At 38.9% G+C, this 13,392-nt stretch overlaps 1 protein-coding gene across 15 annotated transcripts in view; it reads left to right on the top strand.

Annotated features, from left to right (window-relative positions):
- CSGALNACT2 (chondroitin sulfate N-acetylgalactosaminyltransferase 2) overlaps positions 1 to 13,142 on the top strand; it is a 66,640-nt gene extending 53,498 nt beyond the window's left edge. For 7 of the 15 annotated variants that reach the window (XM_049103340.1, XM_025466448.3, XM_049103342.1 and 4 more), the window contains 2 exons: positions 5,560 to 5,641; positions 11,081 to 13,142. In XM_049103340.1, the coding sequence (XP_048959297.1) occupies positions 5,560 to 5,641; positions 11,081 to 11,373 (375 nt within the window). In that variant the 3' untranslated portion in view covers positions 11,374 to 13,142. Of the gene's footprint in view, positions 1 to 5,559; positions 5,642 to 9,660; positions 9,782 to 11,080 lie in introns of those variants that run through there. The other 8 variants (XR_007406777.1, XR_007406775.1, XR_007406776.1 and 5 more) reach the window with 4 other exon arrangements.
- Positions 13,143 to 13,392: the final 250 nt, after the last annotated feature.

The following is a 13,392-nucleotide window of genomic DNA, read 5'->3' as shown; positions in this document are numbered from 1 at the left end:
ATGTACCCTTTCCTGTGTGTATAGTACTGTTCTGTTTTTCATGCATGTTAACTCATTTAATCCTCCTTACACCTCTGAGATAGATGCTATTATTACCCCTATTTTACAGATGAGGACACAGCTATATGATGGTTGAGTGCCTGCCCAAATATACAGCTGGCAGGAGTAGGACCAGGAGCCAGGGTAGTGTGTCTCCACTCTTATCAACTGCAAAAACTGCTTCTCATATTAATTCATCCAATAGAATTCAATCTATGCCAGCCACTATTCACTTCTGGAACCCCTAGCACCTAGAACTACACAGACATGGTTATTATTCACAAGAATCTTTATTCTGGTAGGAAGAGACAGAAGATAAAGGCAATTAATAAATACCATGCAGATCATTAAAACAGGCTGAGTTGTGAAAAGTGATTAGGTGTTTCTGTGGTATGTTTAGACAGAAAGGCCTTTCTGAGATGAGACTGTTGGAGAGGCCATCCAAATAACAGGAAAGAACCTGCTACTTAGTGATGGGAAAGGGAGTTCCAGGCAGAAGGAACAGCTAATGGGTTTCCTAAGGTGGCTAGAGCATAGTAGGCAACAGGACACAAAGCTGGGCCAGTCATGTAGAGCTATAAGGAGTTTAAGTTTAGGCTAAGTGTGATAGAAAGCCTAAGGGTTTTGATTCTGTGGGGAATGTATGGTGTATGGCTCCAGTTGCAAATAGCCAGTTAGGCTTTTGCAGTGCACCAGGGAGGTGACAGTGGCTTGGTAAGGATGGTAATTGTGGAGAAAGGTTTGGGTATGATTTGGCTGACAGAACTTGCTGGTGGATTAGATGTAAGGAGTGAGAAAAAGACAATAGCAGAAGGAGAGATCAGGGATTTAACCTGAGTATGGTAGGTGTATATTTTGTTTATTAGACCTCAAGGGAAAGTGTCAAGTTGCCACATGGACTTGTGAACCTGGCAGCCTGTGAGGGGCTGGAAGCTGGAGATGTATGTTATGTGTGGATAGCTGCATCCTCCATGTGCCCAGTAGAGGGACAGATAAAAATGCAATAAAATATTAACAGTTGGGGATTACAGACAGTGGAAATATGTTGGTTCAAAAACTAAAACCAGTGACTCCTTTCCCCAAGTATGATAATATTTGGGGATTTTTTTTTTTTAAAGAAACTAAGTTATAAAGGAAGCCATAGTATCTGTAAAATGAGAATTGTTATGGGGTAGAAGTGTCAAAGTGGATATTTTGTTTTATTTGTGGGGCTAGGGGCTGGGGGGTGTTAATATTTGTGTCAGGATTATGTTTTGACTAAGGAAATAAGAATATTGGAACCTGGTTTTGCCACAGAAATTATGCCTCTATAAATTAATTTTTTCATTTGAGAAATGTTTATTAAAAGCCTGCCATGTGCGTTGCACTGTTCTAGGTGCTGTGGATATAGCAGTGATCAAAATCAACAAAAAGTCCCAGCCATCCAGGAACTTTACATTCTAGAAGAGGCAGAAGCCCTCCCTCTGCAAAAAAAAAAAAAAAAAAAAAAAAGGAAAGAAAATACATACCTCACTTATTAGCTCCAACTTAAGCTGAGTCCTCAGTGCTGCCTTGTTCTGTTTCCAGCCAACTCCTTTACATATAGCAGCTTTTTCAGACTCTCCCCCACTCCCCTCAAGATTTGCCTCCTCTGCAGTCCTGTATATTCCCTTCATTCCTGCTATCTGCACTAATTTCCATGTGTCTATCTTACAGATCACTCACATTCATTATGTCCAGAACCCAGCTCTACATCTTTTAGCTCTGGGCTGGCCCTTTCCCCAGTATCCCCACTCTTGGGAAATGGCACTACCACACACCCATTATTCAGGACAGCAGCCTGCTGTCACCTTTAGTTGATTGTTCACTTTCACCCCAACTTCTGCCCATTCAGTCACTGATAACTTGTTCTCAATCTTTTTTTTACCTCCATGCAATTTTTCCTTTCTGAACATATCATGATAGTCTAAACCATTAGGTTTCCATTCCCAGATTATAACTGTTACCTCCTTTTTTTTTTAAAGATTTATGTATTCATTCATGAAAGACACAGAGAGAGGCAGAGACGTAGGCAGAGGGAGAACCAGGCTCCCTGAAGGGAGCCCAGTACGGGACTCAATCCCAGATCTCGGGATCACACCCTGAGCCGAAGACAGACGCTCAACTACTGAGCCACCCAGGCATCCCTATAACTCAGCATCCCTTCTTGTCCCCTCTTATATCTCTTCTCTGTACTCTAGCCAGAGTGATCTTTCAAAAATGTCATCTGATGACATGACTTCTTCTGCTCTGACTCTTCAGAGAATTCCCGTTGTTAATGGGATAAAGCCAAAATATGTGACCAGGTATCACATTCTCTCTGTTATGGCCCAATGGGTCCCTTAAAGCAGGGGTTAGGAGTCTACAACCTGCTGGCCAAAACAGCTTACTGCCTAGTTTTCTATGGCCCATGAATGAAGAATGGTTAAAAAATATTTTCAAAATAATATTTCATGGCACATTAAAATGATATGAAATAAAAATTTCAGTGGCCATAAATATAATTTATTGGATCACAGCATGCTCATTTGATTACTTATTGTCAGCTTTCACACTGTAGTGGCTAAGTTGAATAGTTATGACGGACATTATGTTCTTCAGAGCCTAAGATATTTACTGCCTATTTTACAGAAGTTTGCTGAGCTCTGGTCTACATTTGTGCACACCTATACTTCTGTCTCTAACGTGGTCCCTTCATTCACGGCGCTCTCTCCAATCTCCAGCTCTTTGCACAACCTGTTCTTTTGTCTAGAGCTTTCCCCCAGCACATCTTTCACTTGACTTACTCCTCTCTATCTCAGACCCTAGGTTCAACTTCATTTTTTTTGAGGAAGCTGTCTCAGGACCTTGCACTTGGATGAGTTGCCTCTCTCCTTTCTGTCATCCTCATGTCCACATCCTCACATCCCTCCTTATCCAACCCCCAACTCCATAGTCATTATCCACAGCTTCCTTGCTATACTCACCTTCATCCCTCACCCTGCCCAGTGTTTTCTCTTACAACCCCACAACCCCAGCCTGGTTAAGGGCAACTCTTACCCAGGCCCCTAGCAGTGGAATGGGGAAGGTAAGAAACACACCGCATCACTATAGGACCACTGCTTTTAAATACATGACCACAGGCCTCAGGGTTCTGCAGCTGCCCTGACGTCCTGAGCCTGACCATAGTCTACCCACTGTCCATCCCTGCAAGCCAGCCATGATGTCCTCCTTTTTTAAAAAAAAAAAAAAAAGATTTTATTTATTTATTCATGAGAGACACACACAGAGAGAGAGAGAGGCACAGAGACACAGGCAGAGGGAGAAACAGGCTCCATGCAGAGAGTCTAACGTGGGACTCAATCCCGACTCTCCAGGATCACGCCCTGGGCTGAAGGCGGCACTAAACTGCTGAGCCACCCAGGCTGCCCGATGTTCTCCTTCTCATGTCTCCCAGCACCCCTCACCACTCCTCGCTCTCTGCACACCTTGCTTCATCTTTCATCAGCCTCTCTCCATTCACAGTGGAGGAATTGTACATGTAAGGCCACCCTGTCCTATTCTCTTGAACTAGAGCTCATCTCGTGCCTGAACAAGGACTCACCTCCAGCCATTCTTCACACTCTCCTATCCTAATGTTATGCTTCTTCTAGATTATTACCATATGCATACAAAAATACTGTAATCCCAGTTATCTTTTAAAAATGCTAATAGCCCTTTCTTGTCCACAGGACTTCATTCCTCTGCCTTTGCCCTACTCATTCCCTTCATAGCCATCATACATGTTACCCTCTTTGTCTGGAATGATCTCCTTTAGATATTTCACAGCTCACTTCAGTATTTCATTAGGGTCCCTACTCAAATATTATCTTCTCAGAGAGGCCCCTATGGCCATTATATCTAAACTAGGCTTTCTCTTTCTCATGCTCTCCCCTTGTCCTGCTACATTTTTTCTTCCTAGCATGTATTACCACCTAAGATATATATTTTTTTTATTTCCTATTTTTCCAACAAAACAGAGACTCTGATGGCAGAGACTTTGTCATCTCTATTCATTGCTGTGTCCACCTCCCAGTACTATGTCTGATAGATTAAAATACTTGCTGAATGCATGAATAAATAAAGAATATTTATCAGGCTTCAGCTTTTCTTCCTTGATTCTGGGGTTGCATATCATCAAAGCCCTGATTTTCTTTCTCTGCTTGTACTTCGATGGTGACAGCTTCATTTTAAAGCTGGTTTCCCTTGTAGTGGAAAACTACAAGGAACTGTAGCAGTTCCAAACTTCACATCTACGCCCTACACCAAGAGTTGGCAAACTTACTCTGTACAAAGCCACATAGAAAATATTTTGGCTTTGTGGGCCATATAGCTAAATCCCTGTTGCAACTACTCAACTGTGCTACTGTGCCATGAAAATACACCTAGACAGTTTGTAAACAGATGACTGTAGCTGTATTCCAAAAAAATTATTTTCAAAAACAGGCGGCAGGCCAGATTTACCCTGGAGGGTGTAGTTTACTGACTCCTTCTCTACACCATCCAAAAAAAGCAAATGTCTTTTCTAGTAGCTCTCTCAGAGGAATGAAGGGACTTTGTTTTCCAGAGTTCCCAATTCCCAAACAGCACTCCCCTTTTACCATGTTGTCCTGAATTTTGTCTAACTCCTGTTAGTGAATCAATTCCTATAATAAATGGGTTGACACTGTGCCACTGATATAGAGTCATCATGGCCCAATCTAAAGCTACAGGTGGAAGGAACAAAGCTCATGGGTTACATGGGACCAGGTAATTAGCAGAGCAAAACTGTACATAGTCAGAAAGGGGCAAAAGAATGAAGAAAAACACTAAATAAGGTCTACTATTTAGAAAAAATTAGTGGGGGATCCCTGGGTGGCGCAGTGGTTTGGCGCCTGCCTTTGGCCCAGGGCGCGATCCTGGAGACCCGGCATCGAATCCCACGTCGGGCTCCCGGTGCGTGGAGCCTGCTTCTCCCTCTGCCTGTGTCTCTGACTCTCTCTCTCTCTCTCTGTGACTATCATAAATAAATAAAGAAAAAAAATATTAAAAAAAAGAAAAAATTAGTGTATTACAGTATGTATTTGTGCAACTTCTATTCCCAGAATGGAATGTAAGCTCCTTGAGTTCAGGCACCATACTGTTTATTAGTAACCTTAGCTGGCACCTTGTACAGGGCTTAAATTCAGTTAAATTGAATGTGGCAAGAACCCTTTGCTGATGGAGAATACTGTATTTTTGTTGGTTTTGTAAGGATTTAATCATGTGAATGACTAATGGATCATTTGATCCATTATCAGTCACATAAATGACATGTGAATCATGTGAATTCTAATTTAATCATGTGAATGACTAATGGATCATGTGATCCATTATCAGTCACATAAATGACAGTCACATAAATTCTTTCCAAATTATTTGGAAAGAATTTTAATTTCTTTCATTGTTGATTGAAACTTCTGATTCTTGAGGGATTAAATTGAATTTCTTTTTTTTTTAATGAAGGTTCACAAAAAGGATTCTGGCTTTTGGCGAGATTTTGGCTTTGGAATGACTTGTCAGTATCGATCAGATTTCCTGACCATAGGTAAGTATACCTTACATTTAAGGATAGGGCTGTATATATTTACTGTAGTACCTTATGGCATTTTTCTAAAAGGTCTCAGAATCGAGTGTTTTCCTATTAAATTATGAATGAGATTAGCTAAAAGAGGCATCTGGAGATGTGAAAAGCAAAAGTAAGTTTATAATTAATGTCTCTAAGTAGCAAAAATGAGATCATAAAATAAAAATGAAATAGAATATTTACTTGTTTCTTTAAATCAAAACACTAGTTTTTAAAAACATCTGTTTGGCTTATTACCAATATTTGCAATTGTTTTGAATATCCTTATGAAAGCTCTCTACCTAACTTTGGTGTTGTGCTCCTGGATTGTTGCATCTGGAAGTAATGTTAGATTATCTAGTCCAAGGGCTTTTGTATTTTTTTATTTAGAGATGAAACCACTTTAATTGTCTATTGATCTATTATGAAAATCCTAGTATTTAAGACAGCCAATCTTTAGCTCTGGTTGAAGTTGGAGTGCGGAACTTGGAGTCAATTGGCTTAGTCATCCACTCCTTGAAGCCAAAGATGACCCTGAAGAATCTGGTCTAAGCCTCCTGCCCTACTTTAGCTTCAGCAAAAAAAAAATACATTGTCAGAGGACAGTATAAGAAAGCAGGCTGAAACTTGGTTCCACATCTCCTGATCAGTCAGTGGCTGCATTTCCACAGCATATAAGAATATATTTTATATATTTATGCATGAATGTATATGTACATATATAAATACATATATATGTATATATATATACACACAGACACACCTATATAATATACACATGTATATATTTATATATATATATTTATATATTATAATAGAATATATTTTGTGTACTTTTTAGGCCCATCTTACATTCATTTTTATAATCAGCCATTTGTCTTAGAAATTCCTCCACCTGTTATCTCTTTATCATTTTAACATCTGAATCCTAGAAAAATCAGCAAGTAGCAATAAAATGACTATTAAATGAAACTAATGCCCTTTCCCCGGATTCTGGCTCAATAAAACAGCAAGAAAACATCATTGCTTTCTAACCTATGTTATTTCTCACTGCTCCTTATTCATTATTTTCTCCTTATATTCCTATTTGGTATGTACTGGGTATAGCTAATGGTGTCCCACATTTCTCTGAGACTCTCTTCATTTTTCATTTTTTATCTCTCTTTTTTTCTTTTTCTCTCTCTTTTCTTTGGAATGCATAATCTCAATTGATCTATCTTCAAGTTTACTGATTCTTTGTTCAGATCTATACTGAGCTGCTCTAATGAATTTTTCATTTGTGTCGTCCTTTTTTTTTGTTTTTTTTTTTTTTAAAGATTTTATTTATTCATGACAGACACAGAGAGAGATGCAGAGACACAGGCAGAGGGAGAAGCAGGCTTCATGCAGGGAGCCTGACGTGGGACTCGATCTTGGGTCTCCAGGATCAGACCTTGGGCTGAAGGCGGCACTAAACCGCTGAGCCACCCAGGCTGCCCACGTTGTCCTTTTTTAGCTCCAGAATTTCCATTTGGTTCTTTTTAAATGTATAATTTCTGTCTCTTCATTGATTATCTCTATTTGATAAAACATTGTCATCTTTCCTTCTCTAAGCATGATTTCTTTTAATTCTTTGAACATATTTATAATGGTTTTGAAATTTTGTAAAAACTGACATCTGGGCCCTCTCACAGTTTCTATTGCCTACTTTTTTTCTGGTATATGGGTATATATATTTTTCTGTTTCTTTATGTGCCTCGTAATTTCTTTCTTGAAAACTGGACATTTTAGGTAATATATTATGGCAAGCCTGAATATTGATTCCTCTTGATTCCAGGGCTTGTTTTTTGTTGTTTTTTGCTTGTTTATTGACTTGGCTTTACTATTTCAATGAATTTTATCTCCCCATTCCCCAGCAATATGAAGCCTCTCCTGACACTCTTTAGGGCATGTGCACAGTCACCCTGGGATGACATGGATTTAGTAGGGTTCTCTCTCTCTCTCTCTCTCTCTCTTTCTAAGATTTTATTTACTTATTTGAGAGAAAGAGAGTGAGCAGGAGCAGGGGGAGAGGTACAGGGAGAGGGAGAAGCAGACTCCAACTGAGTGTGAAGCCCAATGCAGAGCTCAATCCCAGGACCCCAAGATCACAACCTGAGCCAAAGTTAGGCACTCAACTGACTGAGCCACCCAGGTGCCCCTAGTAAGGCTGTCTTTTACTGTCTCTGCAGTAACACTCCCACCTGTTAGGCTCCACTCATTGCTCACTGATTGCTCTCTTGTTTTTGACAATGCTCTGGGACATAAATTTTTCCACAGTCTGACCCAATTAAATTGAACCCCTTTTGCAAGATAGTTTTTGAAGCATGTCTTTGAGTTTTGTTCAGACCTCACAAGGGTTCTTCTATTTGTCTCTTTCCCTGTCTCTCTCCAGTAAACTAGCCGGCCTACATTTTTAGTTTATTGCTCTAATGGACCCATCAACCTTCTCTTAATTGCTTACCACCAAATTCTCCATTATTTTCAAGAGCCCCCTTAGGCTTGAACTTCTGCACACTGAAATAAAGTTAGTTCCTTTGGGAAGAGCTTTGAAGCAGTTTGTTCTTATGCAGTGCTTTCTCCCCTGGGAAAAATTGCTGAGCCCTCCTCTGGAGGTGGCGGTGGAGACAATGGCACACTTCTCTCAGAGTGCCACCCCTGTGTTATAAGTAGGACATGGGGTTGGGGGATCAGGAGTCCCACTCCTTCCTTGAAGTGGAGCCTCTACCTTTTGACTCTAGGCTGTATGAGAAAGGGAGCCCCTGGCCTCTCAGCAGCACTTGTTTGGAATTTGGCGTGTCTTTGATTTTAGAGCTTCTGTTCCTTTCTTTCCTCTCCTTCTGGTATTTCCATTACACGTTTGTTATACCTTTTGTATACAATTCTTATAAACTATTCTGATCTGTCCCTCCCCCCCCCCCCCCCCCCCCCCCCCCCCCCCCCCCCCGCCCCCAGTCCTCTTCGTTTTTGCCTTTTCAATTTTGGAAGTTTCTATTGACATATCCTCAAGCTTAGAGACTTTCCTCAGCCAATACAAAGGCATTCTTCCTTTGTTACATTGTTTATCTTTAGCATTTCTTTTTTATTCTTTCATAGAATCTCTCACTCTCTGCTTACATTACCATCTGTTCTTGATTGTTGCCTACTTTTTCTATTAGAGCCCTTAGCATATCAGTTATAGTTGTTTTAAATTCCCAGGCTGACAATTTCAGTACTCCTGGCTGAATCTGGTTCTGATGCTTGCTCTGTGTCTTCAATCTGTTTTTTGTCTTTTAGTATGCCTCATTTTTCCTTCATTACTGAACATGATGTATTGGGCAAAGGAAACTGCAGTAAACTAGTAATAGGTGGTGAGGTGTGGGGAAAGAGGAAGTATTCTGTAGTCCTGTGATTAGGTCTCAGTTCCTTAGTGAGATTATGTATCTGGACCATTAACTTCATAAGTGTTTCTCAGATACCATCCCCAACCTTAAGTGAGACAGGATGGCTAGAGTGGGCTGCAGTTGGTTATGTCCTTTCCCCAGGTAGGTTTGACTCTAGTAAAATAGTTTCTCCTGAGGCAGGCCTTATTAAGAATAAAGTGCTCTGGCATGTTTCAGAATGATTATGTTCCCACTGCCCCTGCTGAAAGCACTAGGGTATTTTGCTCTAATATTCACAGTGAAAACCTACTAGAGCTCCTGAAGGTAAAACACAACTGTAGGGACCATTCTATGCCCGCCAATCTGGAGTTTTCAACTTTTATACTTGTCCACTGAGCCTCTAGCCATTTGTCAATTACAGTTCCAATTTTTTTTTCCCCTACCTCAGACTGGTTCCCCTGGAGATTTCTACTGGTGACTTTCTGCTCTAATAGTTGTGATTCCGTTTTACCTGCCTGATTCTCCAATTTGGTGGTGGCAATTTGATCTGTGACCTTATTTCTCTGAGGGATCTGAGAGGAGTTGTTTATTTTTCAGTTTGTTTCACTTTTCACTTGTTAGGATGGTATGACTTCTAAGCGATGTATATGCTGGACCAGAAACTGGAAGTCCCTCATTTGTTTTAAGTATCTATACCATCTCTAATATTTGAAGAACTTTTATCTGCAAAGAAGAAAAACCAGTATGTATTAGACATAGTGTTTTATAAAAGCTAAGACTATTTAAAGCAATACTTTTCAGAGATCTCAGGATTATTGTCATCCTGTGAGTGTAAAATTAAGTGGTATATAATTATTTGACAGAAGACATAATTTGGAAACCTTGCTCTTAATTAAAGAATTAATTTGTTTTCAGTTTTTAAGAATGTTTGCCTGTTCTTCAAAAAATTCCGAATGGTCAAAAAAAAAAAAAATTCCAAATGGCTTATGTTCTCTATGATTCTTTAAGAAAGTTTATCTTAAACCAATGTGAAAATAGTCTCAACTTTATCTCCCATTTCATGTGTTCACCTGGTCAAGTTAGCCATTTGCTCCATCGCTCCATTAGAATTATTGTAGTAGGGAAGGTTATAAGTGACATTTATGTTGCCAGGTCTATTTGTTTTTTTTTTTATTTTTTTTATTTTTTATTTTTTTTAGGATTTTATTTATTCATGAGAGACACACAGAGAGAGGCAGAGACATAGGGAGACGGAGAGGCAAGCTCCTCGCAGGGAGCCCAATGCGGGACTCGATCCCTGACTCTGGGATCATGCCCTGAGTCAAAGGCAGATGCTCAACTGCTGAGCCACTTAGGTGTCCTTTTTTTTTAATTCTTAACTGAGCAGCACACGCTTGACCCTTTCTTCCTGAAGATACTTTTTTCATTTGACTACTGATAGCTCATTCTCCAGAATTTTCTTCATCTTCTGGGGCCATTTGTCAGTCTCTTTTGCTGATTTCTTTTTCTCTGCATGTTTAACCTATAGGTATTGGCATTACTTAGCATTTAGATCTGGGCCTATTTTCTTTCTAAACTCCTTTAGTAATTTCATCCATTCCTGTGGCTTTAAATCATCCATGTTCCCCTTCTCAAATGTATATGTTCAACCTAGCCATTTCTTCTGTTTTCTCCACTGGAAGTTGTCTGTGGCCCAGAAAAACTTGTATCTCGGTGGATAAATATGTTAATCATAATATTAGTAGTGGTGAAATTATGGGTGATTTATATTTCCTTCTCCTTTGACTTTCTCTAGATTTACTATATAACTTAGACATTTACAAAGCATTCTCAAATATTTAATCTCATTTTGATACTCCCAACGACAGGCCTTTGCTGCTAGAAGTCAGCTCCTAACTGGACTTCCAAACCAGATGTCAGTCCTCTATCGGGTATCTTTAGGCTGTGCTGTGCCATCTCATTTGAAGTAGAACATCTTAATTCTTATCAGTTGTGCTTTGGTTGACAGGCAGTTACCGATATGTCAATTTTCATCCTGCAGGTGGATTTGACATGGAAGTAAAAGGTTGGGGTGGAGAAGATGTTCATCTTTATCGAAAATACTTACATGGTGACCTGATTGTGATTCGGACTCCAGTTCCTGGTCTTTTCCACCTCTGGCATGAGAAACGCTGTGCTGATGAGTTGACTCCTGAACAGTACCGTATGTGCATCCAGTCCAAAGCCATGAATGAGGCCTCTCACTCGCACCTAGGAATGCTGGTCTTCAGGGAGGAGATAGAGACGCATCTTCACAAACAGGCATACAGGACAAAGAGCGAAGCTGTTGGTTAACGTAACCATTGGTACATTTGTCTAAACCACAAACCAGCATTATTTATTTAGCCTTAATTCCAATTCCAGATGCAGTGCCTCTTTCAGAGAAGACATGCTTATCTTTTGTGCTCTTTCTGATATTACTTTAGCAGTTTTAACTTGATATGAGAAGAGAAAGCAAGTGTTTCAATGCAAAGCCTGTTTCTTGAGAAAACCACACTATGGAATTGCTGACAAATCGAAATCTGGTGTTTGCCCCAAAAGTAGTTTTGAGTTAGTTTCTATCCATGTTCTAATGTACCCTGGCTGCCTCTGGGTTGAGAGATGGAATGTGTTATGCTCATGGTAGGTCAGGGGCATCCAGTTCCTCCAGAGAGGACAGAGTATTATGGATGCAGTATGTAGACAAGAGTTCTTCAGCTGCTGACCACTTAGTCAACCTGCTTTTAAATTAAGATCTTTAATCAGTTGCTTGAAGAATCCTCTTTCACTGAAGCAGAGAATGACTGAAGGACACATCTGAAATTCACAATCAAAAGAGAGCGAAGTAAAAACCCCTTAAACTGAATGTTGCTTAGCTCCCTGAATGTGTTATTAAATAAATGGATGATAATAGAAAATACTTAGCTTAGAATCTATGACTTGATTGAAACTATAATGTGTTATCATCATTTTCAAGATTAGTAGTCAAAGTTGCTGTAGATTGTTTTAAGCAAACAAATGTGGAAATGTCTTTAATAGAACATTTAATTATGTTGGAGTACAGGGCACTAGTGATATCTGGGAACATCAGTTTACATGAGCCAGGGTGCTATCAGGGCCTTCTTGTAGTGCTTCAGAATAGATGAACATAGCATGGTGTTGTGTATTTTTTGGTTTGCATTGTCTCATTTAGCATAGATCCATATGTATTATCTTTTTTTCTAGTATGTTAATATATGCTATATCTGTGTTTGTAATAATGTGGTGCTTTGAGTTGACAGTTTCACTGAAGGGAGGAAAAAAAAAACAATTTAATGAGGTATACCATAAAATTACAATGATTTGAGAAAAGAGGCAGAGGAGAAGGTGGTCTGAATGGCAATCTGAATTACAAAATATTTTAGAGAAATATATTGTTTGCAGATAGAATATTTTAATTGTATAAATTATATTAATGAGGCAAGATGAATAAGAAGTTATATTCAGATAGGACTGTACTATGTTATTTATCACACATGGATCTTTTACCATAGGGTCCATTGCTAGATCCAGAAATTGGAAATATGGTAAAAGTCATTCACAGATTTTGAATCTTTGGCTTTTAAAAGGAACCTATCTTGTATCCTATTTGTATATAAACACAAATTCACGAAGAAAAATCATACTCTTTGTACTCAGTAAATCATATCATCTGAAATATTATAAATCCCAAATTTCTTGGTGCTTACATGAATTCATTTTACAGTAACTCTTACAAATTATTCTTACAAGTTTTAAGTTGGGTAGCATTTAGGCTTTTTTAAAGATGTGTCAAATGTTTTCTGCAGAATTATTCAGGCCAATGTCTCCTCTTATATACCATTATTTATTATGAAGACCAGTGAATTTAGGTACTTAAAGTGGAAGAACCTAATTATTTGCACAGGTAAGTTTGCAGCTTGTTTTTTGATAGAATCAAATGATTTTACCTTTTCTCTTCCTTTTTTAAAATGAGCTTTAATTTAAAAATAGAAGCTAAGCAATGGAAACAGTATTACTGTGTTTTTGACATTAAACGGTACCAATAAAGTATTTTATTACCAAAAGTTAAATGAAAATGTGCCAAATTAATTTCTGTTGCAAAATACCATAAATACTAAAAGTATATAACATGTAATTGTGTAATTTAATGAATTATAAAGCAAACAGCTACCTAGATTAAGTGTACCAGCTACCCAGATTAAGATAACATTATCAGTGAAAGGCCTCTATATGTATGCCACTTCTTGATCACACACCCTCACTCCCCATAATAGTAACCATTCTGATTTCTATGATGATTTTTCACTTGTTATT

The sequence above is a fragment of the Canis lupus genome, chromosome 28 (genome assembly GCF_003254725.2).
Source record: "Canis lupus dingo isolate Sandy chromosome 28, ASM325472v2, whole genome shotgun sequence".
NCBI classification, from domain to species: domain Eukaryota; kingdom Metazoa; phylum Chordata; class Mammalia; order Carnivora; family Canidae; genus Canis; species Canis lupus.
The sequence above is the reverse complement of the archived record's forward strand: the minus strand, read 5'-3'. Positions and strand labels throughout refer to the sequence as shown.